Raw genomic sequence first — 27011 nt, forward strand, 5'->3', positions numbered from 1 at the left:
TTTTTGCCATCCCCAAGAACAAATTCTCATCCCGCTTGGAGGCAATATTACCCCCATTGAAAATGCATGACTTAGATTGAGTTTAAGGGTGCCTCTTGAATGATATAAGTGGAGTTATTTGCCCCAAACTCTAAAAGCCACAAACATATTCATAAGCCAGAGGTTTTAGGAAAAAATCCATTACATAGCCAGAGTGGAATCAGCTGGAATTCCCATTTCCCCAAGGTAAAGAACAGTTTCCCGTCCCTGCTCCCAAGGCCACACTGTCACCTCTTCCAGGGCCTGTCCCGGTCCTCCTAGCCTAGGACCTTCACCTCTGCCCACGGTTCCCACATCCAGCTCCCACTCCATCCATATGAATCCCAGCGGTAACAATGGGAATGATGGGAATGAGGTGAACAATGGGTGATGATGTTCCAGAAATAATTAGAATCCATTCCAAGGGCAGAAACAGCCAGGCCCCTGGCAGGGATGGAGGCTCATTCTAACTCACTTACATCAGTCCAGCCTCCCCCTCCCTCCCCTGCAGGACATTCACCTTACCTTGGCACGCTGGCCAGATAGGTCACGAGTTTCCTCAGGTCTTCCTGTCTTATTCTGTCATGATTGCTGCGAGCAGGGAAGGTCAGGATTGGTCCACCTCGCTTATCACGGCCCCCTGCAGGGACGAAGAGAAGGGAGTTTAAGAAAACCAGCTAGAAACTGAGCTGGAAACAGGCAGAAAGATGGTGCCCAGAGAAATCCAGTCACTGCTTAGGGCAAGGGCATGGGGTTTGGGCGTGGGGAACATGCGTGACCCTGGGCAACTCTTTTGACTTTTCTGGTGGCTCATCTGCAAAATGCAGATGAAAACAATGATGACTATATTACAGGGTTGCTGCAAGACCTGATAAGATGGCACATGAGGAAGCACTTTGACAAGTACTCTTCACGAATGTGAGACGATAATGAAGGAAGTGATAACTGCTCGTACTGAGAAAACAAGCCATTAAAAGTGCTATGGTCTTTGCAAATTCAACCTCCAGTTCACTTCTCTTTGCAGACCTCTATGAGCAGGGAGTGCTCAAGATTAACTGAATACCATGGTGAGAAGCCCTTAAAGCATCCAGCAGGGACATCATTGCTGGGAGGTTTTTAGATTCATAGAGAAGACCTAAGTGTGTTCTACACAACCAAGGATCCACCCCTGCCTGCCTGCCTGAGGTGCCACCTGTCACTCCTGCTGGAGGAGCACATGAATCTTTACTGGGAATAGGATGCTCAAGGTCTTAATCGCTGCAAATGCATAGGTACACACTAGGATTACAAGTGTTTTCTAAATATCAGGTTTTTAAAAAAGCTGGAGGGAGTAACTGAGATGATGATCATTGTTTGCTATCAGAAGGCTGGGATTTTACATGGTTGCTTTTTCCTTCCTCTATTTTCCAAACTTTCTACTCACTATTTATTCTATGATTTAAAAATTTCTTTGTTAATGGATGCTATGATTGGGAAGCAGGACCAAGTTTCTCAGGAAGGTTAGATGAGGACGAAGCTAAGGTGTAGTAACTACGTCCTTACAGGCACTGTCTATTTCACAAAGAAAACTCTGGGTCATGATCACAGACGCCCCATCCCGCACACATCTCAGGCTGCCACGCAACATCCCCCAGAGCAGGGGCCACAAAGGGATCTAGAACAAGAGGGAGTAAGGGCTGGCATGGCCACCACCAATGCTGGAAAAGAGGCTTAAAGCTCAGCGCCCTGAAGAAGGATCTTTTCCAAGGAAAAGCAGAGCCTCCCAGGGACCCACCCAGTATGAGTTCATGAATAATGCTTCCCTCTGATTGTGGGGTCCAGAAACCACAAGACAGAGGGGAGTCTTGACAAATAAAATCCAGTCCATTCCAGGATACTCCTGAGGAGGAAATAAGGAAGCTGCAAGGAGAAAAGGGTCAAACAAGAGCAGGGCCACTGAGAGATCTGACTCTGAAGAAAAATATATTTCAGCACCACCATCCCTTCCCTGCAGCCCCCCACCAGGGCAGATTTGTGTAGATATACCACAGAGTTTGGCCCTGGCCCCCAACTCCAAACCTTCCAAACCACAGGCTCTGGCTCCATGTACGGATAACCAACCTCATCTCATCTGCCTTGTAAGTGATCCCCATCTCCTAACTGCCTTCCACAGGAGAGAAAGGAAGTGAAGGAATCAAGTTCCCTCAAAGCTGGGAGGTTCTCCCTCACTCTCCACCTTCCCTTCCAGCCTTGAGCTCACCCGAAGGATTTTCACTCTTGGGTGTTTTTTGTCTTTTTAAAATTTGGAGTATAATTGCTTTACAATGTTGTGAATCAGCTATGTGTATACATACATCCCCTCCCTCTTGGACCTCCCTCCCCCGCTTCCCCCACATCTAGGTCATCACAGAGAACGAGCTGAGCTCCCTGTGCTATACAGCAGGTTCCCACTAGCTAGCTATTTTACACATGGTAATGTATACATGTCAATCCCAATCTCCCAGTTCATCCCCCCTTCCCCTTCCCCCACTGTGTCCACACGTCCATTCTCTACGTCTGCGTCTGTATTCCTGCCCTGCAAATAGGTTCATCTGTACCTCTTGGGTGGTTTTACCTGCAGCTGTTGTCCTTCTCACTGACCTTCTGTGGATGGTTTAAGAGTAGACCTAAGGGAACATGGGGAACCGAGGCTGGTCTGATGGCAAAGGCTACCTAAGAGGCTTGGAGGGCTGCTGGCACTGTCCCTCCTGAGCGGAGCAAGTTATGCCCTGGGAGACAAGGGTTTCATAATGTTGGCTGCAGAAGGTTCCAGATGGCAGGGGAGGGGGGGGGTGGGGGGAGAAGACCTGGGGAAGTGGAATTCCTTCCCTCCAGGAAGAATGGATAAGGAGTCCAGAGAGGGCTGCATGATCGAGCCAGGTATTTTTCAGAAAGGAGATGAACTTGCAAGACTGTAGGAAGAAGAGGAGGAACAGGCATAAAGGAAGAGAATCATCACACTGGAAAGAGTGGGGACAACGGATGGACCAAGGATCCAGAGTAGGTACAAGGGGAGGGGTTCTGCCCCTTTCTCTTTGGCAGACTGATAGAACTCAAAGAGGGAGGAGGAAACAAAGATAAGTTATGGAGAGGGAGAGCTCAGCGGTTCCTGGGGGACACTGTTTCTGTAGGTGAGATAGAGTGTTGAGGGTCAGGGTGGGCTTGAGGTGCTTGGAGAAAGGAGGATGGACCACCATTGGAGAGTGTCCCTAGAGAATGGACAGCAGGACTGGGTATCATGTGGGTTTAAGAGTAGGTGGCAGGGTACCAGGGCATAGTGAGAGCTCTGTTGAAAGGTCTGGCCGTGGTGTCCATGCTAGGCTCTAACTTGAGCGAAAACAGAATACAACTAATGCGTGGGCTAAGTGGGGAGGGCTCAGTGAGGGTAGGAAATGGCCTACTGGTTCATGAGTGCCCAGAGGAGAGGGAACAGCATATGTTTTATCTGATATCCATATTCCCCCGACTGATAGGGGAACACCAGCAATGGTGCAAGGTGAGAGGCTAAGGCCACAGACAGACGGTGTGTGTCTGTGTGTGGCCACGGTAGGGAGGTAGGAGATTTTGGTGCCAAGGAGACTGAGGAGCCATGAAGCTGTAGGATTTGACTGATAACTGACATGAGTGCTGAACTCCCAGAGGGCAATAAGCAGAGATAAAGAATGAGAACCCTTCGCTAAAGCCAGTGTGCATTGTGGAAGTGGACCCCAGATGGTGGGAGACAAAAGAGCCAAGTTTTGAAAAGGCAACAGAGATGGTGGCAGGATCTTCAGCAGTGCCATCCCGCTGCTCAACCAACACCTGCTGTCTGCCTCCTCAGTCGAGGCTTTGATGCTGGGAGCTATAAGATGGGAATGTAGAGAATAAAGAGGGACGGGGTGGTTAGATGGGCAAGAACCGGCACTGGTGGCCTCCCACAAAGGCCAGGCAGGACGGGGCTGGGGAGGAGGCAAGGCTGAAAGAGGGGAGGTTAAGGTGAACCTGACTGACGTGAGGGAGGATGGCACTCACGTTTCTCAGGGGGAGGCAGGCCCCCACTAGGGTAAGTAGGTTAGGGTACTTTGGGGGGAGGACAAGAAAATACATCTAAGAAATCATACCAGAAGTTTGGTTCATGTAACTACAGTTCTGCAAGATGCTAACGGACACACATGATGTTTTTTTAAGGGAATGCATTATTTGTAGCTTGGGAAACACTTTCATGTGCTTGAAGGACATGGCAAATCTCCAAGGGGGGGACTATAATTTGGGGCAGCATTTCCCAAACTTATTTGAGAGTAGACCCTTTTTCATTTTTGAGGATCGTCTCATGCGCCTGTTGTTCTATGGAACACGCTTTGAGACACGGGTCCAGAGTATAAAATTGCACCACAGCAGTGTGGAGTTCCTCTGGGAACATGGGCTTGATGTTGATGGGAGAGAAGGCGGCGGAGAGGGACATCAGGAGGGGGCCAAAAGGAGGGTGTGGGCGCACACAGAGAGCAGGGGTGAAAGGGGCCTACAGGAGAAGGCTGGATAAAAGGGACAGTGGGCGTTGCAAGTGGGAGGCGGAAGCACACGAAGGAAGCCAGAGAGAGAGCAAAGGGAGAGCCCACGGCTGAGAATACGGAGCAGGATGGGGCAGGGCTGAAAGGACAGGGGCCCCCGAGCACAGCCACAGATCCCGTCTCACACACGTGCACACACCCACGCAGTGGCGGGCTGCCCTGGATTATTCCAAATGCACGTTCCCATGGCAGCGCAACTTCCCCTTCCTCTGGCCATGCTGGGCACCAGCAGGGGAGGGAGCTCAACCAGCACTTCGTTTCTCTGCTCAGCACTTCCTGCGGTGCTTCTGCTCAGAAAGACATGTAACCGCTACACTGCATTATTTCTGGGTTTCTTTATTTTGTTTTATTTTTGTGCTCTGTCTTCTAAAAGCTTAGGATACAAGGGCCTTTTTTGGTTGGTTTTTTGTTTTGGGTTTTTTTTTTTAGATGCAGCCAGTCATCCCCCCGGTACCCTCAGCGTCCTTCCCAGGCACAGAAGGACAACGCTCCCTAAGCCCCAGAGCTCCTGGCACCACGTGCAGATGAATAAGACTTACCCCACACAGAGGACAGACTTGTGGTTGCCAAGGGGGAGGGGGGTAAGGGAGGGATGGACTGGGAGTTTGGGATTAGCAGGTGTAAACTATTATATATAGGATGGATAAACAACAAGGTCCTACTGTACAGCACAGGGAACTATATTCAGTATCCTGTGATAAACCACAATGGAAAAGAATATGAAAAAGAATATATATAACTGAGTCACTTTGCTGTACAGCAGAAATTAACATGACATTGTAAATCAACTCTACTTCAATTAAAAAAAAAAAAAAAAAAAACTGCCTGGCCCACATCGACACATGGGCGTGAGCTGCAATCCCCGGCCCCTTTGGTCCTACTCTGGGAAGCAGCTACTGGCCTCATGCCTAACTAACTGCCTTCCTGGCACATTGTTGCTCTGTACTCCATTAGAACAACTCCCTACACTTGGGAAGCTCTTTTCTAGGGCTGGCTGGGCCCCGCCCCAGGGCTCTGACGGAATTCACATGGGAAAAAATAAACCACGAACAGTCAAGCAAGGGTCCCCGTGTCAGAATGTACCCTGTCTGCACTCATATGCCCTGAGCTGATGTGGAACAGAATGGTGCTCAGAGGGTATGCATTAAAGCCAGGAAGGCTGAAATTGAGTTATTTGTAGTGAGGTGGATGGACCTAGAATCTGTCATACAAGTGAAGTAAGTCAGAACAGGAATAAAGATGCAGACGTAGAGAATGGACTTGAGGACACGGGGAGGGGGAAGGGTAAGCTGGGACGAAGTGAGAGAGTGGCATGGACATATATATACTACCAAATGTAAAATAGATAGCTAGTGGGAAGCAGCCGCATGGCACAGGGAGATCAGCTCGGTGCTTTGTGACCACCTAGAGGGGTGGGATAGGGAGGGTGGGAGGGAGGGAGCCGCAAGAGGGAAGAGATATGGGAACATATGTATATGTATAGCTGATTCACTTTGTTATACAGCAGAAACTAACACACCATTGTAAAGCAATTATACTCCAATAAAGATGTAAAAAAAAAAAAAAAGCCAGGAAGGCTTCCTGGAGGAGGCAAAGTGGGAACTGACTTGGGACAGAGAGGAAAGGCTCAAACTGGCAGAAGGTGCGGGGAATCCACTGCAGATAGAGGAAGCATCAGGCATAGAGAATGGGAGAATTAGCAGGACACCCAGGGAGAGGGAGGACACTGGGTTAAATAGGTTAAATAGGCTCAAGGCATTAAAGAATAAAAGGAAAAGATCTGCTCCGGCTCCCTATAGAGCTGTGGGCCATGTCCTGGGAACCCAGATGATGGGCAACAGCAGAAGTCAGAGGCCTGGTGCTGCCCAGCAGCCCCAGGACTTCTACACAAGGTCTTCCCACATGCTCAGCAAGCACTCAGATCCAAGGCTTTGGAGGCTGGCTTCCACCTCTCCCCATACTGAAGTCGCTGCCACGTGATCCTGCCAAGGGACCAGCCTGAGCTTCAGCATCTTCAGTGACAGGGGTTCACCACCTAACAAGATATGCCAGCAACTAACACTAAATGGGGAAAGGAAAGGCAGCTTCCCAGCCACTCTCTCTAACAGCAAAAACAATAGCAAAACACTATATTATTATTACCACTAATAATAATAATATGGAATGCACTTTGTACCTTTCAAAGGCTTACATACTCCCATCACATACTCTGCTCTCTCGCCTCTTCCCTCTGGTCAGGTGGGAGACACCTGCTACTTGGTTTTTCCTTCCTCAAACCCCCTTCCTCTCTCTCCCTTCTCTCCATTTTGGCTATCACCCACCAGCAAGGGTGAACCCCTGCACTGTGGGGCTGTGCTGGCTCTTTCACTGTGATTGAATCGCCACTCCTTGTAGATGACCAGAATCATCCAGAAACAAAGGCTCAATCCACGAATGTGTATTAAGCACCTGGGTGTATTTCTTAAAATATGATCCTTCGCTATTCTCACACTGCCATTCCCCCAGCCCCTGCCAGAGATTCTAATCCAGGAGGCCTATATTAATGCCCTAGAACTGGCACCCAGAGTGATGTTGGTGCACCTTATAGTTTGGCTTCAATTACATTAGCGGTCACCAAACTTTTTCTTAAAGGGCCACATGGTAAACATTTTAGACTTGTGGCCATCTGGTCTCTGCTAGAACTACTACTACTCAACTCTGCTGTTACAGTAACAAAGCAGCCATTGACAATACTTGTAAAAAAAACTGAATAATGACCCCCAAACATATCAAGTCCTAATCCCTAGAACCTGTAAATGTCACCTTATTTGGAAAAAGAGCTTTTGCAGATAGGGCTCCTAAGATGGGAAGATTATCCTGGAATATCTGAGTGGGCCCTAAGTGCAGTCACAAGTATCCTTACTGTGAGGCATTGGGAGATTTGACACAGACAGAAGAGCAGAAGGCAATACCACCATGGAGGCAGAGACGGGAGTGATGTGGCCACAAACCAAGGGCTGCTGGCAGGCCCCAGAAGCTGGAAGGGGCAAGAAACAAATTGTCCCCTAGAGCCTCCTGAAGGAGTACAGCCTGCTGAAACTTTGACTTCAGCCCAATAAACTGATTCTGGACTTCTGGCCTCTGTAACTGTGAGAGAATACATTTCTGTTGCTGTAAGCCACCAAGCTTTGTGGCAACTTGTTACAGCAGCAATAGGAATCTAATTAATACACTACTAAGTGAATGCACATGGCTATGTTCCAGTAAAACTTTATTTACAAAAACAGGTGGCTGGCCTGCAGCAAAACACAGGCTACAGTTTGATAACCCCTGAATTAGACATTAAAGGGACCAGGTGCATAAGATGGGTTGGAGAGAGAAGTAAGAAATGGGTACTATTCAGAAAAATAAATAAATAGACACAAATAACTCACTTGAGCTCCCTTTGCTGGAAGGAGAGAGAAGGAGGAGCAAGAAAAAATGTAAATCTCCTCTCCACCCACTCAGAGATAAACCCAAATAAAACCTCTGGGGATGTGTGCAGCGGACAGACCCCTCCAGCTGGAGCATCTCTCAGAGGGGCCTCAGCAGCTCCTGTGGCCCTGGAGAGCCTGGGAGGGTGGGGCGGGGTGAGGTGGGTGTGTGTGGGTGCAAGATGCGGGGAGGGCACTCACCTTCTGTTGTGAACATCCTCCAGGACACCCAGCGGGGACCAGAGGGCTCCCTTCCCTTTCTGCCTGCCTCTGGAGAGAGGAAGCAGCTGCTCTGAGCATCGCTTCCACCACCACTTCTCTCTCACTAGCACACAAAGAAGCGAGTGCCTGCGCACACGTGCATGTGCGCGCGCGCGCACACACACACACACACACCTTCTCTAGGTCCACTATAAACGAAGCTTCCATAGACACTCACCAGACACGAAGGCCACTTTTTCCTTTAGGATGGGAAGGACATCAGAAGCTTTCAAACCATCATTCCGAAAAGACCCTGTCAGAGAACAAAACAGAAAGAATAAGGGTGAAAGAGGCCAAATGGCTGAATCCCTCAGTTCCACCCTTAGTTTCCCAACCCCATCATGAGCCAGAAAGTAATGCCTTGCTCAGGCCCCACAGCCCAGCCCAAGAGCAGGAGAGGCTCCACAACAGAAAGGACACTTCCACGTGATGCCAGGCCATAGGGGTGACCGAGGATATGGCCCTCCAGGTTCTTTTCAAGGAGACACCAGTCCAAGTTACCCCCCGAAACACACACAAAGCTCCAAGCCCTGGAGCCAACAACTACAGCCCTGTTGCTGTGAACATGAAGATGGGGGATTTTTAGAAATCGTTTTTTCACTTCTAGTGCTAGCACAGTGGCTGATACACAGTAGACACTCAGTAAATATCTGCTGAACAGGTTAATTAACACCAAGATGGACCACAATGCCCTAAATAATTCTTTTTGCCTTTCCTCTATGTGGCACAGCAACCGTGAGTCTTCATTTTACAGATGGGAAAAGTGAAAATCCCCAAGTGACAAGCAAAGTTGAGTGCAAAACCCCTCCCCACCTCTCCTCCCGCCTTTTCAGTGTCACCGTCCTCAGTCCACAATGGACAGCTGGTGAGCAGTGTCAATCCCATGGGAAGGAAACACCCTCCCTTCTTCAGCAACTCTTTCTCTGCCTAAATCTCGCTTCTCAGTTGGAAAGTCCTTTCAGGAGTCCAGTTGAGCTCCTGTTAGAGGGTTGGGGGCAGAGGCCTGGGGCTCACACAGAATGCAAAATAACAATGTGCCCAGAGGAACAGCAGCCTCTGGAGGCAAAGGACAACCCAGCCCCGTGTGCGATGCGTGGGAAGGGAGGACTCAGCTTACACATGCTCACAAAAGCTCCAGGCCAGCCCACTGCGCCCCTATCATTTATCCTGAGTACCCCACAAGGACTCTCAGGGAGAGCCAGCCCACATTCAGAGCCCTGCAGGCTGTGATGGAATCTCTGCTGTGTACCACCTCTAGGGACATGGCTCAGAGGGACCCCAGAAGAGTGGCGGCCCTGTGTCAGCTCAGTGAGAGAGAACCAGGGACCACAGACACCCCTTCTAGTGCCTTTCTCCACTTGGCTTACTCTCTTGTGGTCCCAACCTGACAACTGACAGAGGGGAGAAATGTACTGGACAGGATGGTCCCACTCAGGGTGTCTCAATCCCTAAAAATAGACTATTTCAAGCATCCAAAATTGTTAGGAATTCTGGCAACAACCTGGAACTAAGATCACTGGCCCAGGGAAGAGAAATGAGACAGTTGCACACCCAGCCAAAGAGAAGAAGAGACGTATCCCCAGAATGCCAGTTTCCATGGTCAGAGGTCACACCCTAACCCAAAACGTATTTCCAAAGGGCCTCTGACCCTTTCACCTATTTCTTCTTTTTCATTTTTCACTAAATGAAGACAGTGAGGCTTTTTTTCATCAGTTGCTTCTCTTTACAAGCTGGCCCAGAGTAGCTGATGCTGAATTAACCAGCTGCAAGGCTCACTTTGAGAAGACCGTGGGCAATAGAGGAAAAACAATAACACCCTAAAAAAGGAAGTTCTAACTATAAGCATGGTCTTGGACTTTCTTAGTTTCTACAGATCTTTATGCTCTGACTTTATCTTCCAACACAGGAAAGCAATTAAACCTCACTAGGATCCATATAAATTACTGTAGAAATTACAAACCGATACATAGGTAAATTTTCTCCATGATGCAATAAGAAGTTTCAGCTTCCGGAGCAAGGAAGAGTCCTGTCAGGCCTTACCAACTAGATAAGGATCATCTTTTTTTTTTTTTTTTTTTTTTTTTGGCGGTACGCGGGCCTCTCACTGTTGTGGCCTCTCCCGTTGCGGAGCACAGGCTCCGGACGTGCAGGCTCAGCGGCCATGGCTTACGGGCCCAGCTGCACCATGACATGTGGGATCTTCCCGGACCGGGGCACGAACCCGTGTCCCCTGCATCGGCAGGTGGACTCTCAACCACTGCGCCACCAGGGAAGCCCAGGATCATCTTTAATACATGAATTGCTCGAGTAGAATGATACTTCTGCATGAAAATAGTTAATTTTCATATGTGGACTATGTCTTTCTATACATCAGTTTTAATACACTCTCCTTTACGTCACTACGTACATTATTCATTTCTAGAGAAAAAAATTTTAATAAGAAAAATTAAACTTCAGTCCTGTCTTCGTCTAGATTATTTACAAGTTTGAAAATAGCAAGACGGAAAGTAATGAGATTTTACTGTATAATAAGAATCCGCATAAACCTCTTCTCTCCTAAACTCCTGTCCTGTTTTTTTCCACCGTTCTTCCTCTCTTCCCCTACCACATTAAAGTATACAAGACGGCTCTAATTCCACACAGTCCCCAGATATTAAGGAAGAGTTTGAAATTTGCTCTAAAAGAAGCAAAAGGTTCCCCATCCTGCCCTCTCCCCACTCCCACCTGTGGAGAGAGAGAGAGGGAATTGGGAACTTCATCCTGCATACCCCACTCGTCATGCCCCACCTCTCTGCTCTCCCCTCCAGACTCCAAGACCTGAGAAAAGGGGAGCAGCTTGTCCAGGCAGCTTGCAATTGTAAATGTCTCTATCTTGGGTTGGGCTGGTCTAAGATTCCCAGCGGGGCTTCCTCTTCTCAGGCCAGAGTCTTCCCTCATCCCGTTCAGACCACAGCTGAGCTATCTCCCAGGTTGTGTGCCCACCATAAGAAAACCTAAAGTGTCCAGATTTACAAAATCCTTAACTAGGGGATAATCATTTCCAACAGCAACAACAAGATTTTTCACATTATAAAAGGATTTGCTCCAGGGTTTCTTCAAATAAAACTTGCCTTAGTGGTTTGAATTAGTTTCTCATTTGCCAATAAATTGAATTACAAATAACTTTTCAATAATGTATTATTATGTAAAGCCAAGTAGAGCTAAACTAATTAGCCCAGAAGCTCAGAAGTTGGTGACCTTGCATAGAAAACCTATTTGCACTGGCTAAAGATTCTATGTGTAAATTCCCCCACCATCCTTGTGAAACCAGCTGTCAGAATCTATAAGAGAGGGGAACTTCACTGAAAGCTAACTCAAACAGGACCAATGAAACAGCAACATGTTTTCACTCCTAGGTACATACATGTCTGGGCAGACTCATAGTAAATATTCAATAAATATTTGATGCAAGAATAAATACATGAATGAAATGTTAACCCTTCCTAAAGTGACTTGCACAAGGTCAGTGGCCTCATCTGTCACACCAAGTGCTGGTGATCTGAGCAGATGATCTCCAGAGTACCACTCAGCTCTAGTATTCTGAGACTTTTTAAACCCTTTCTTCCTATTTATTGGCCTTTAAGATCTTCAGGTTATCAGATCAATATGCTTTGAAAGAAAATATTGGGAACCAATTCCCTGGCAAGATTCACCGCAATTTTGGAAGATAGAACAACTCTTCCCTGGCCTCCCAGCCCATTCTTTCCCAGGAGCCAGTTTAGGGATTGGAATGTTCAGGGCACGTCACCCCATTTTGCGGACAGCCCAAGTTACCAAAATGAGAGACTAGTGACGGGAGAACTTCCAGGGGCATACACACCTTGAAGGAGGAAGACATGATGAACTGCAATTACTCTCTCTGATACAAGGTACATTTGATAGCATTATTAGACTCTAAACCCTAGGCCCCTTGCTACCTGTAAAGAAAGGCTGAGAAGAAATAAAGGTCCCTGTGCCCTTGGGATTACTGCAGGAAAAGAAAGAACCAGAGGGCTCCCTCATGGGCCTGGCCCAACATGAATGCTGTGCTTTATCTTAAGGACAAAGGCACACTTCCCCTGTTCAGTGTTAATCCCGCCCCATTCACGTCCTGCTGCTGTCAGATTTACAAGCCTGCTGTGCTGTTAATTAGCAAAGCTGAAATGCTCTGCATCTATTAGGGAAGTAAAAATTACCACCGCCGTCTCCCCGGGATCTCCAGCATGGGTCTTCTCCAAGCCCCACTCTTACCTCCTCCTCACTCCAAATGGGTTATGCTCACATTGCTGCTGCCTGTTCCTCTTCACATTTTCCTAGTCACTGCTCCGCGGCTGGAAGATGCCGATCATCCTCACTCTGGCTCCCAGCCTCTGCGTGGCCCCACACGGCAAGAGCAGGACCAGCCCTTGTGTCACAGGCCCTGTCTGTGGTTTTGTGGCTCTGGGATGGCAGTGCGTCTCCCAGGGCAGCTGGGTGCCTTGTCTATGCTAACCTCCTTTAGGATGCAATCATGATTTCAACAAGTGAAGAAACAAGTAAGTGTTGAGCATTTGGAGGTGCAACCTGCCAGGGTACCCACGGATTGCTCTTTGTTTCCTTTTGGTTCTCAGTCACACCCCCTTAATTTGCACTTAGTTAGAGGTTATTGTATAAGTATGCTAATGTTGCATCAAATGGGCCCTAACCCTGTTTTGCCACTGAGACAGCAAATTTCCCAATGCTCAGGTCTCTGCCTCCTCCTTCCACGCCATCCCTGTGGTGTCCAGCATGGAAGCCTTGATCACAGTGGCACTGAAACACTGACTGATCTGCTGTACAAAAGAGATTCGGCTTATAGCTGAGAATTCCAAGAGCTCAGTAGGCAGAACCTTGGTTTTGGCATTATTTGGACAGCTTCCTATTCTCAGGGTCATTCTTTTATCAATTCTCTATTGAACACCTATTATGTGCTAGGCCTTATGTTAGGTGGTGATACTTTGACAAATAAGAAATAGACGCTGTTCTCCAGGGGTCTTCCAGGCAGAGGTAGATAGGTATGCAGACAGGACAATGAGGTATTATTAGAGACAAGACATCAAGTGTACAGAATGCCAGGGAGCCCAAAGGAAAGGCTTCCTAATGGTGAGTCCTAAATCCTTCCTACTTAAAGTAACAAGCATCATCTACCACCTTGCTAGAAATGCAGAATCCCAGGCCCCTCCCCAGACCTACAAGATCAGAGCGTGTATTTTAACAAGAAACCCAGGTGATGAATATGCATTATGCTTAGGGAAGTGATATACTCTAAAGTATGTCTTTCTATTCCAGAGTTGCTTCAGAGGCAGAGATAGACAAAAGCATCCTTTATCCCAGTCTAAGCAGAACCTCTAAACTCTGACCTAGTGCTGCTGGTCATGACCCCTCCCACTCCCACCATGGGAAGACCCGGGATCCCCTCTGCCCAGGATTCCAGAGATTCAGCCATTACTCTGTGACCCAGAACTCAAATCCAGCTCTGGAATAAAAAGGCTATCCAGGAGGGCTATCCCCCTCCAGGGCATTGCGACTGGACCATGTCTTGTTTTTTGGCAGTAGGAATATTTATGAATAACACTTGTCCAAACTGCTCAGAATTCTGGTAGCTTAAAACCACTCTCTCATGAATCAAATATTTTAATTTCACAACAAATTTTCCTAGCTACCCCAACCCTCAGAGCCCTCCGCCTTCTCTAACTGCTCTCAGTACCATAAACACTGTCACTGATCATATTTACAGGCCAAGATGCCATCTCTGAGATGGCCCTGGAGGACAGAGCAGCCAGGAGGCTTATGCTTGTTCATCACACCTGCACTCCCACCCATAGGTGCAAAGCCCTGAACACTGGGCAACACTGGATGAGAAACAGAGGAAGGAGAGGTGCCCCCACCCTAGGGAGCTCTAAGGAGAACACAGTGCTTATCTCAGGCAATTTGCTCCTTTGGAGGGGAGACCCAATTTTTGCCCTCTGAGAGTTTCCTGCCTAATAAAATGCCTAATGCCCATTTCCCCTGACACCAGGAAGCTACCAGACACTCTATAAAAAAACAACTCAGGGGCTTCCCTGGTGGCACAGTGGTTAAGAATCCGCCTGCGAATGCAGAGACACGGGTTCGAGCCCCAGTCTGGGAAGATCCCACATGCCGTGGAGCAACTAAGCCCGTGAGCCACAACTACTGAGCCTGTGCTCTAGAGCCCGCGGGCCACAACTACCGAAGCCCACACACCTACAGCCCGTGCTCCACAGCAAGAGAAGCCACCGCAATGAGAAGCCCACGCACCACAAAGAAGAGTAGCCCCCGGCCGCCGCAACTAGAGAAAGCCCACGCAGCAACGAAGACCCAACAAAGCCAAAAATAAATAAATAATAAAGTTCCCTTAAAAAGAAAAACAACAAAGCTTAAGAGTCAGAGATTCTGGTAAAGACCCTCCCATCCTGCCTCCAACACGGCTGTCCGGCATCCCCTCTACCCTGACTACTGGTGCCCTCAACCACTGAGTTACCCAAACAGAAACCTGGGAGGCATATCCTAGACTCCACCCCACCCCCGCTCCTATACTGCAAATATTGATTCAGTCACTTGGCTTTGCTGATTCTACCTCTTAAATCTTCCTCTAATCCATCACTTCTTCTGGGCAGTTTCCCTGACCTCCCCATCAAGTTGAGCTGTCCCTGACTGTACCTTGTACTCTGTCACTCCTGAATGGCAATTCTACGCTTTCATTCTGTTCCCCACTAACTGACCCTGACACCCCAAGGGTGGGGACCATGTCTTACTCGGTGTTCTACCCCAGCACCTAGCACAGTGCCTGTCAAGCCGAAGAGGATAAAGAAACACTGCACTGAAACTGAGCACGCACAGGTCCTACGAAGACAGAGAGTAGGAGTGGTGAGTTGGAGGCAGTTCATCAGGGTGGCTCCACCAAGAGGTGATCTTTGAACTAGGTTTTGAATGGAACAATGCTCTGGTGGGAAGCAGTATATGCCAAGGCAGAGAGGAAGGGGCAAACAAGCTGTGTGCTAGAGACAGAGAGCAGACTGAACAGCAAAGCAGGGTTACGCAGCCATGGAGCGGAGGGCATGGGGGCGGTGGGTGGGCTCCCGAGAAGTCCCTGGCAACGATGCGTCCGCAAGCGCCTGCGGAAGCTCAGAGAGCTGGGCTGTGCCGCAGCAAGGGCCAGAGCTGGTGGAATCTGGCTGGTCCCGAAGGAAGGCTGTGGTTCCAGAACAGAGCTGGACCCAGCAGGTGCTGACTCCAACCTCCACGTCACATTCTGTTCTATCTTGAAGGGAGAACGGGACACACAGCCCCTGCTGAGGTGGGTGGTGGACTGGGGGGCAGGGGGCACTGGAACGCAGCCTCTTTATATCTTCTCCCTAGGTTCTCAGAGAAGCAGGAGGAATGCTTGTCTGCTAGGTACCTCCTGGGAGCCTGCCAGGCCAGTAAGCAGGCTGAGAGTTTGTGGAAGACCCTGAAGATGCAATGTGGAACTATTCATAAAGGGAAGAGACTTGAGGACATGGCCCCTTCTCTGTAGGGATTAGATGGGCAAAGCCCTTGGGAGAAGATGCTGTCTGCAGCTGGGCTGAGAGGGAACCTATCGGCGCAAAGTGGCAATGATCTTTATTCCCCTCACCGTCGCTTCTCTCCTTCCCCCTCTCCTATATTAACCCAAGAGGAGAGAGAGGTGGCAAGAATGAGAGGGGAAAGGGTAAGAGAGAAACACACACACACACACACACACACACACACACACACACACGCGTGCGGAGGTGATTTTCTTGTCTCCTCTTTACAGACACGCTAACGAGCTACTGAGGCAACTCCTCCGGGGACTATAAATATGTTCCTTGGCGCTCTCCTTAAAACTCCTGCCACTGAGGCAGGAAGTGTGTGCAGGGCTCAGCGGAAGGAATAAATCTGGCCGAGAAAGAGACTGGGCAGCTTAGTGTCAGCAACTGATGCACCACACAGCATGGGGATACACTGCCTCTCCCCAGCTGGGGATCTATCACCCCACTGACACCTGCAAATGTCAGACCAGCTGGCAGCACCCTCCCACCCCCTGAGCAGCAGCCACAGAGCAGGGATGGTGTGGTAGGCTCTCCCCGAGCCCGGCACCAGGCCATGAGACTTCTGAGAGAAGGACATTCACGAACCTCAGCTCACCTGATTTCAGCGCAAAAGGGGAGAAGGGAAAAAAAACACAAAGGCTCCTCTTTCAGCAACTGCTAAGTACCAAGCTTTTCCAAACAAACTGACGAGGCCTTATGCAGTGTGAGGCAGTAGCCAAGGACGTGTGATGATGGCCAGATTGAGCCATCTTTACACAATGGGGACACAATGTCTACCTTCTCTGAACTCTGACATGCATCTGAACGTCACCCCTCACAATGAGCACTTTCTGCCCTGCTCCATAGTGAGCTGCGTCGCTTCTCCAGGGTGCTTTCCCTAACTCCATCCCGACCCCAGGCGGGCCTGGCTTCCCTTCTCTGTGCATCACATGGCAGGCACCTCACTGCCACGCCATCTCCACTCCTGCATCTGGATCCCTCTCTAGACTCTAAGCTCTTGATGGTAGGGACTGGCACACGGCTAGTGCTTAACGAGCAGCCCAGGAACCAAATCTTATTCATCCACAGTGCCTTCCACACAAAAGGTGATTAATAGCAGCTGTGCCTCTTCCTCTCCTGGTCCCTCTCTGTGCCTTTTTTTTTTACCCCACCTCCACCTTTCTCACTTTCTCACGCTTCACGTGAACACTTAATTGTGGCCCGTTTCAATATTAACTTCCTAAAGTCAATACTAGATATAAAGGCCTGGCTAATGGGCTACTTCTGAAGAGCAGAAATGTGTAACACTTACCGCTGCTAAATTAGCTCCATTAAAGATCACTAATAATTAGCACTTTAAACATGTGGGTAACACCTCTCTAAGCCCAGCTAATGAGCAAACCATTTGTTTATTCTTCACAAGCTTTAATATTGGCTTGAGCTGAGACTTCAGCTGCAATACACAGGTTCACTCACTCTCCCTCCCTTCCCAGAAAAGTTGCCATCACTCAATGTCCTCTGGACACAAGAAAATGGCCACTTCACAAGTGACTATACCTGCTCATCAATTTTTTTTTTTAACAGAGTCTTTGCTAACTGATCAGGTTGTTTAAAGTGCTCATGCCCCACGGATGGTGGTGAGGGTGGTAGATTTATTGTCTTTTTTTCTTACACTGAGCATTGCTCTTGGATGGGTCCTCCAAGTAACACAGAACATTCGCCAGTGATGAATCAGTGCTGAATATAAATCAGCTGTTGAACGTCAGCAGTGTATTTGCTTCCATGATATGTTTAGAGAGAGTTACGGAGGTACTCAGAGGCAGAAGGTGTCTGCTGTGGAAGTTCAGACATGTAAAAGTTTCACTCCTTGGGACCCTCACTCTTCCCCAGTGTGCACATCGATAGCATTTTAATTTTGATTTAATCAGGACATTATGACTTTAGTTAAAGATGAAATTGTTGATATAAAAAGCCAGCTTTGGCCTCTGTCATTATGGAAGGCACTCAGGCAGACATCCAAACATGAAATGGCCCAGCACATCCCCAAGGCCTCTTTCCTCTCCCCACACCCACCCCCATGGCCTGAAATTCAGGTGTGGGTCGCAGTAAAGCAGCAATGGCTGACTGCAGAGCTCAGAGCAGGAGACCCTCATGGGCAGCTCCTGGAGCAGTCTCTCTCACCCCAGCCCAGAGTTTCTCCCTGTTCCCACCTCAAAGCTTTCTGATTCCACAGCTGTGCCATTCCTGCCCTGGTCTCACTACCATGCCCGTCAGTGGAAGCAATGCCAGAGGGACAGATTGGACACAGGTCCACCACAGACATAGAACAACTAGGGCCAAAGTAATAACCAGGTTTGCAGAATTGCAAGTGCAGCCTGACAGGTGAGAAGGGCCACACCCAAAGGTCATATGATTGAACAAACTTTAGCAAACTAAAGCCCCTTCTCCCACTTCAAGGACGTGCGTGCTGCTGTCCTTGGTCCTGAGCTAGTTGGGTAGCTGCTAATCAGAGTAACTGCTGTCCAGCCTGTCTTAGGATATGTGAACCAAATGCGAAAGAGAGATAAAAGAGATGTTAAGATGTATGAGAGAGATAAACAAATATGAAAGAAGGACACAGACATGGAGAGATTACTGGAAAGAATTAACAGACCTGTTCTAGTATTGTTTTCAAATAATTGCTGTAACCAAGAAAGAAAGGTCTGTGCACATCACATCACACACACATACACCTTCCATGGAAATGAGACAGCATGAACACCTTATGTCCACCGATACTATGTTTAGGTTTCTGGATAAACTGACATAGATGGGTTGGCCATGGAAAGATTCCTAGAGTTTTAGGGAATTTTTAAATCTGTCCTTAAGTTATTACCTTGGGTATCTAAACACTACCCAATTCAGTTCAATAAATATTAATTGAGCATCTATATGTACCAAGTAAAGTCCCAGTCACTATGGGTATAATGATAAAAAATGTAGAGGTCCTGACCTTAAGGGACTTTTAATTTAGAGGGAGAATCAGACACATCAACATGTAATTTTAATATCAGGTAAGAAACACAATGATAGAAGTATTGGGTTGGCCAAAAGGTTCATTCAGTCTTTAAGTAAAAGACACATTTTTCATTTTCACAAAGAACTTTATTGAACAACATATTCACTCACCGAATGAACTTTCTGGCCAATCCAACACATACAAGGGACAAATATTCAGAAAATCCCAAAGGGCTAATAAAACTCAAGGTCTACGAAAGTGTCTGAAAAGTGAAGGAGCAGTAGCTAGAGAAGAGGCAATGGGTTATGGGAACCTCAGCAAGGTCCTGGACTGGACGGGACAGTAGTGAGTCCTAAGGTTTCTCTGGTAGGTTTCAGGGAACAGAGAAGAGTAGCTAAGACACGACGGCTTCCCCCTACAACCCAGACCCTCTCCACAGTAACAGAGAGATGAGTTAGTGTTTGCCAGAGATAAGCAACAAAGCTTCCCTGACAGACCCAGCATAATGAGAAGCCAGCTTAAGCTAGGAAATGACCAGGATCAGGAAGACTCCTGATGCCTGATATTTCTTTAGAGAGAAGCAAACCGTGTCAAGTGTCAAATAGGAAACCAAGGTAATGTGAATATCTCATGGAGCTAGAATTCTCCAGAATATGGAAAACAAGGAGCTGGGGCGGGGGGAGGGGTTGTCTGCAAAGGGTTGCCTACGTAACCTTCAACTCTGCTCACCAGAGGACATACTAAGCCACACATTCCAGGAGCACCTGGTAAACCGAAACAGGCTTTCTAGCCTTCCCTCAGAAATGTGTGTGATGGGCTTCCCTGGTGGCGCAGCGGTTGAGAGTCCACCTGCCGATGCAGGGGACACGGGTTCGTGCCCCGGTCCAGGAAGATCCCACATGCCGCGGAGCGGCTGGGCCCGTGAGCCATGGCCGCTGAGCCTGCGCGTCCGGAGCCTGTGCTCCGCAACGGGAGAGGCCACGGCGCTGAGAGGCCCGCGTACCGCAAAAAATTGTGTAATTCCAGTTTTCATGAGATTTTCAAGAGAGTCAATAGCTCCCTAAATGGTAGAGAACCACTGGTCTAAAGCAAAGTCAAAATGAGACCCTACAGTCTGCTTTGAGTTCTAACCACTAAATCCTATCACCCATCACCTGCCTCACTCATGGCCCACTAACACTCATGGTTTAGCTGAGACCCAATAGGGTGGTTGGGCTGGAAGAGAAACTAGAGAAGAGAAATGATTTAGATTCCTTAGCTTGGATAAGAGGAATCTGAGGCAGATGGTGGGAGGTAAAGCCTATGCGCCAGATCCTATGCTCTAAGGATAAGCTTCAGAGGCGGTTTTCTCTCGTTGCAGAGGGCCAGAAGGAGTGAGGTTAAACACAAAATGAGTTTTTTGGTTTCTTGTTCGTTTGTTTTTGGCCATGCTGTGCAGCACATGGGATCTTAGTTCCGCAACCATTGCCCCCTGCAATGGAAGCACGGAGTCTTAACCACTGGACTGCCAGGGAAGTCCCTGAAACGAGTTTTATAAATACCTAGGCAGTGCCTTTCCTGGGAGTCTTCCTAACTGAAGATTTCTCTGGCCTCTAACCCCAGCTAGCAGAGTGATGACAACTTTACCCAAGATCTCTCCTAGACCATGAGGGGTTATGGTCAAGACTAGAGCCAGCAGAGGGGGTCTGCAAACTTATTTAACAAGATCCCTTGGAGCTGGATCATGGCAGAATGAGACGCAGGCTCTCAGGTGTTCCTAGTCAGGCAGCCACAGCAGAGCAAGCCTGGCCACTATTCTCTCATCAAGCCATCTTGCACCACACAGTGAGCTTTCCCAGGGCAGGAACATCCCAAGAGGCAGCTCACAGCCCTGAGCAAAACACAGGCTCTGGATTCAGACAGAACTAAGTCTGACTCCCAGCTCCAGCACTTATTAACTGTGTACCTTGGACAATTTACTTAAACTCTCTGTTTCCTCATCAGAGGTAAAAATACCTATTTCACAGCCTGTAGTGATGATTAAAGGAGAAAATCTATTTGAAGGTACAAGACACACAGCTGATGCTATGTCAACATAACACTCCTTCCCTCCTTCCTGTTTATCTTGGTAGCCCCAGCATGGGGCCTAGTACACAGTAGATGCTCAATAGAAGTGTGGATTATGTGAATAAATAAATGAATGAGTAAGTGAATGGAGTAGATTCAGAAAATGGCAGCTAATAACAGCCTTTCCACCTCCCCACTACATACCTGTAAGCCATGTTGCTCACATTCCTCTTGCAGTTACTCTGAATTTTCATTGTTTCTTTCTCTCCCCTACCCAACCTGGGCTGTTTGACGAGTACTCTAACCACTCCTGCTCCCATAGCCAGGTTCTCCAGATGCAAAAGAAAGCCTCTGTCTCCAGCGGGAGAGCAGCTGCTGGTTGAGTGCTTGCCCCTCCTCCTGTGTCCAGAGCACTATGGTCCCTGGCACCCCTCCCATACTAATCTCTATGTGCTGAAGCCTGTAGCTGGCCAGCCTCATCCCGTCTTCCCCAGCTCCTCTCCCCACTGCTCTGGGTTCCAGACAAAGGTGTACTGGTCCAGATGGCATTTCTGAGAAGGACCCCTACTGAAAACGCATCCCGACAGCAAGGCCACCACCTGAGATGAGGTAGCCTTAACATCTACCTGTGGTCAGAATCTTCAGAGCCCCATGAGGAGCCCCAGCAGCTTGCAGGGAGAAACAAGAGGCCTGAGGGGAGTCCATGCCCTGTGGGTCTTTTCTTTGGTTGGCCTTGAGCTGTCAGGCCATTGAGAGTGGACAAAGGGCTAGAGAGGTCACAGAGCTAGGTGTGGAGGCTGGAGGTGTGGCGAATACAAACCCCGGTGAATCGGACCCTTAATCCACTTGCTACATAGAATAAATGGCTCCACGCTGCTAAAATTCTCTGTTCCAGGCCCTCTGAAAGTCTTTTCTCATTAATTCTCCAATACTTACAATTTTCTCCAGTAATGAGCAAAACACCTCTAGGAGGCTGGGAAACCTGGTCCTCTTTGCTCCTTTCCAGCTCCTTGAAGAAGAGGAGACCTTGCCACAACCAGGGAGCCGTGAGGCTGCCTTGTCCACGGATGAATATGCACATGTACTCAGAATACAGCTTATATGCTAAGGACTAGAATAATGCTAAAGTAGGGAGTAATGACATTCATTATGGCTTCATACTATTGAAAACTCACACGAAACCTAAATGTTCAACCACAGGGGATTGGTAAAATTAACCATGGTCTATCCACTCTATGCAGCCATTAAACATGACACTGTACAAGAATAATTAATGCCATGGGAAATGTCATGGTATACTGTTAAGTGAGAAAGCCAGATTATAAAATAGCATGTACAACTTTACCCCCATTGTATATACACTGGTGTGTGTGTGTGTGTGTGTATAAAAACCATATACATACAGTAGACAGCGATTATCTTTGGAAAACAGGATTATGACTAATGTTGTTAATGTTTCTCTAATGTTTTTCACTGTCCAATTTTTCTTATTTGTTCTTGAAATAATTGAGATAGAGCAAATTCCCTTCTTTGTATATTAATCTTTCATATACGGGATCCTTATATAATATTCATGCACTTAAAACATTTAATAATTAGGTTGTGGTTATGACACTATCTGCAAACTTATTTAAAGTCTGGGATAACTGTTATGCAGCTGTTCACTCTATGATGTAATTCAATGGCAAATAAAAGTGGCTACGGGGCTTCCCTGGTGGCGCAGTGGTTGAGAGTCCTCCTGTCGATGCAGGGGACATGGGTTCGTGCCCCGGTCCCCAGAAGATCCCACATGCCGCAGAGCGGCTGGGCCCGTGAGCCATGGCCGCTGAGCCTGCGCGTCCGGAGCCTGTGCTCCGCAACGGGAGAGGCCACAACGGTGAGAGGCCTGCATACCGCAAAAAAATAAAAAATAAAAGGGGCTACGATTCATCACAGATAAAGTTATCTTACGACTAAAAGAAATGAAGTCCAAATAAGCTATAGAAAGAAATTTAAGTTTTCATTAAATGCCATTTAAAGATTTTCCATATATGTAAATAGGGTTTATCTCAGGAAGGCAAGACATTAAAGAAAATTCAAGTAAAATAAAATTCAAATAAAATCAACATGGTTTTGGATTAAAAAGCTAAATATTATATCAGTTGAATGAATCTCTAAGTACCTATTATGTGCCAAAGGGATTTTCAACTAGACTTTCATTTGAAGGGATACATGGATAAAAATAATTAAACATGTTTTGGAAAAAAGTTGAATAATGGGTTGGGTTTGCCCTACTAGATATTAAAAAATATATATTTTAAAGTACAATTATTAAAGGTGGCACAGACACAAGAATTAACATATAAATGAATGGAGCCTGATTAACAGACCTAATATAGATCTGACATATTTAAGAACCTAATATCTGATAAGGGAAGAATCTAAAGAAATGGGGAAAAGATGAATTATTCAATAAATGGCACTGGAAAAATAGACTAGTTGGAAAAGAAAAATCAAGTTAATCTTCATAGCTTCACACTATACACCAAAATAAATTTTAGAGTAGAAAACCCAATCTTAAAAATGGCATACAAAAAAAAAACACTGTAAGAAAAAATATGGGTGAGTATTTAACTGATCCCTGAATGAGCAAGAGCTAGACATGAAAACACTGAAGAAATAAGAAAGGAAAATATTTATTATTTTGTCTACGGAAATTTTTAAACTGTACATCAGAGTATAAGCAAAATTTAGAATGTAAATGACAATCTGGAAACATATTTACAACAAATCTGACAAAGGATTAATACTACTCCCTATCTGAAAAACAGGTAAAGAATATAAACATACATTTCAAAAAAAAGAAGAAATGGCAATAAGTAGTCAGCCTAATTAGTAATCAAGGAAGTGCAAACTAAATAATGAGACGTTTTTAAATTCTTTAAATTTGCAAAGATTTTGAAAAGGCAACAATCCTCAATGCTGGCAAGAGTTCAGGGCTAGCCCTCTCTGCCCACATCCCTGCCAGTGCACTTAAAATGACAGCAACCTTTCCAGAGGGCAATTTGGTAATATGAATCATGAATAATAATATACATAATCAATGACCTAGTAATTCAGTTCCCATTCTGGATGTCCATCTAAGGAACTAAGGAAAAATGATGGCAAATATTTGAGGAGAAGGGGTTTCAAGCAGCACTTTTTATTGTGGTTCCAAACTGCAAACAGCCTAAATGTCCAACAGAAGGGGATTACATAGATAAACTTGAGATGGCTCTAAATGAAACACCAATCAGCCATTAAAATTTTTATTTTTGAGTAATTTATAATTTCATGGAAGAATGCTCACAATATGTAAAGTAAAAAATAGGATACTAACGATACATGTACTATACAAACATTAGGCTGAATCTTATGAAATTGCTGAGGCTCAACTGGTTTTTTTTTTTTTTACCTTCAGAAATATCAATTTGGTATGATCCCAAATATGGATATAATATATTTCTGGGTTGTGGGGATTATTAAGATATTTTATTTTCTTCTTTATACTGTTCTATAGTTTTTTAAATTTCTTCAATGAATATGTATTAAAATTTTAAAGCTGTATAATTATGTGAAGACCATATGAAGAACCAGCCAAAATTCAAATTTGTAATAAACCACCTCTGCTTCCTCTTGTCTGGATTTTACAGTCCTCTGCCTCGTTGATCTCTTAATCTCCATGCTCTTCATCTAGGTCTCTCTTTTAATTTATCTGCATGTTCTGTAACTAGCTCTTTGGGGTTAATCCGCCCCCAAAAGAAGCAGGGCCCTAGAAAGGGTCTGACCTGGGCTGGCAGTCCCCCTTCCTCCAGGAAGCCTTCCCAGAACAGGCATGAGAGTTATGAGATTTCTAATGCCCAGAAGTGGCCCCGTGCTTTTCAGTCAGCAGAAATACCACAGAATAGGAAAGCAGGCAGCCTCCTCACTGGGAGTTCTCCCAACTCGTGTCACACTGCCACTCCCCTAGAGTTGGACTAAGGTTCCTGCCCCGTCCCATGATAGGATCACAGATAAAAGGTAAGGACCCACAGGCTTGGGGGAAGGCAGCCAGCAGCTTCCCTCCAACAGCTCGCTGGTGAGAATGAATCCATCACCCACAGCCTGACATCTTATTGCGCTTTCTAGTCTTGCTAGACGTCTGTTGGCATCTTCATCTGCTATAGGATGAGGACCTCTTTATGACATGTCCTCTCCCAGCACTTCTTGACTGTGCCACTCACAGAGCTTCTAGGCCCCAAGGGGTGGCAAAAGGAACAGCAGACTTGGAGTTAGATAATCAGGGTTCAACTCATAGCAACTTTGGGACTTCCCTGGCAGTCCAGTGGTTAAGACGCTGTGCTCCCAATGCAGGGAGCACAGGTTTGATCCCTGATCGGGGAACTAAGATCCCACATGCCGCATGGTGTGCCACACTTCCTCAAAAAAAAAAAAAAAAACCCCAAAACCAAACCAAAAACACTTCGCAACTTTGAGGAGGTTCCTCACCCTCTCTGCCTTCAATTTCCTCAAGTGGATATTTCAATACTACCTCAGTAAGAATTAAATAAATTTAAGGTAAAGCAGTTGCCAAACTGGAAAGCCCTATACAAAAGCAAGGTATTAGTTATCATGCTTTTATTGTAAACGTTTGGGGGAGCAATTATAGATTTTACACCTTTCTGGTCTTGAATCATGCCTGTGCTTTTAGGTTCTAGCTAAAGCCCTCCCACCACTGCCACCATTACCACCGATCTCAGGAAAGAGGTAGCCCCCTGTTTGGCAACCATGATCAGAGAAAGCCTGGCTCTTCCTATCTACCTGCTGTGCTCTAGTGTCTCAGGGGTGAGGACATAACTGTGCTGACTGTAACCCTGAACTCAAGGCAGGCACTAGTCTTCAGGGACTAGATGCTGGGTAATTGTGTGGCTATGTGCCCATTCCCATTTGGGGAACACAGGGAACATGGTTCCCCATGTGGGGTGAGGACTGTGTTAGAATAAACAAAGGCACATCCTTGAATTCCTACATGTGTAATTGTCTCAGCATACCCACTAGGACAAGCAGATGACTGAAACCTGGGAGACAGTCTCATTTCTCCATGAAATGCCAGCCCCAGTAGAGTCCTGCCACCTCTTCCAACCCCTTTCTCTTCTGACAACTGAATGTATCCTCGCAACCACTAGAATGCATAAAGAAATGAGTCACCATCCCAGGAACAGGGCCAGGGCCTCCACCCTCCACATCTTCACCAGCCTCCCAGAGTAAAGCATCACTCCCAGCTCCCTCTCCCACGACCCTCATCCAGAAAAGAACTCCTAAACATGCCCAGTGGCTCTGCAAATAGCCCCTGCCAGTGGGTTTAACAGAGACAACAACCTTCCTTCTCAGAGCACTGGGCTGTGACAAAACATGCCCCTTCCTAGAGCACCGATCGGGGGCCAAGCAGAACAAGTGGAATGTCAGAGCTAGAAAGCCCTTACAGGCTGCTGGTCCTTCATTTATAGGAAGGGAAACAGATCCAGTGAGGGGAAGGCACTCAAGGTCACACGATGAGTCTAGAAACCCAATCTTAGTCCGGCATTCTCTGCTCCATACCACATGGCCTGAAGTGTACCCCCCGCTAAAGATGTGTTCACATTAAAATGCAAGGATGGGTAGATGATAATTTAGAGCTTTACTATCCAACACAGTAGCCATCAGCTACATGAGGCTATTTAAATATCAAATAATTAAACAAAATTAAAAATTCATTTCCCCAGTCACATTTGAAGCAGCTAATGGCTGTCATATTGAAGAACACAGACGGAGAACATTTCCATCATTGCAGAAAAGTTCTAGTGACAGTGCAAATCATTTAGATGGATGGATATCCTACAAAAAATTTTCCTGAGGGTAGGGTCTGTGTCAAGTGCTCCCTTGGAATGTACTGGGAATGTTCTCCATATCCCACAACCAATGACTGAATGACTGAAAGAATAGCCTATGATACAACCAACAAGAGGCTCAGTCAGCAAGGACCCCGAGTCCATGAAACACAGATTGGCCATGCAAGGGAGCCAGAGAGATGGCCTTCCTTGGTCTA

General features: G+C 46.9%; 1 protein-coding gene across 6 annotated transcripts in view; it reads right to left on the reverse strand.

Moving 5' to 3' along the window:
- Window positions 1–27011, reverse strand: part of KALRN (kalirin RhoGEF kinase) — a 640054-nt gene that overhangs the window by 449717 nt on the left and 163326 nt on the right. For all 6 annotated transcript variants that reach the window (XM_065877078.1, XM_065877079.1, XM_065877083.1 and 3 more), the window contains exons 2-3: window positions 8475–8549; window positions 544–658 (exon numbers count right to left, since the gene is read on the reverse strand). In XM_065877078.1, coding sequence (XP_065733150.1) covers window positions 544–658; window positions 8475–8549 — 190 coding nt within the window. The remainder of the gene's footprint in view (window positions 1–543; window positions 659–8474; window positions 8550–27011) is intronic.

The sequence above is a fragment of the Phocoena phocoena genome, chromosome 4 (genome assembly GCF_963924675.1).
Source record: "Phocoena phocoena chromosome 4, mPhoPho1.1, whole genome shotgun sequence".
Lineage (NCBI taxonomy): Eukaryota > Metazoa > Chordata > Mammalia > Artiodactyla > Phocoenidae > Phocoena > Phocoena phocoena.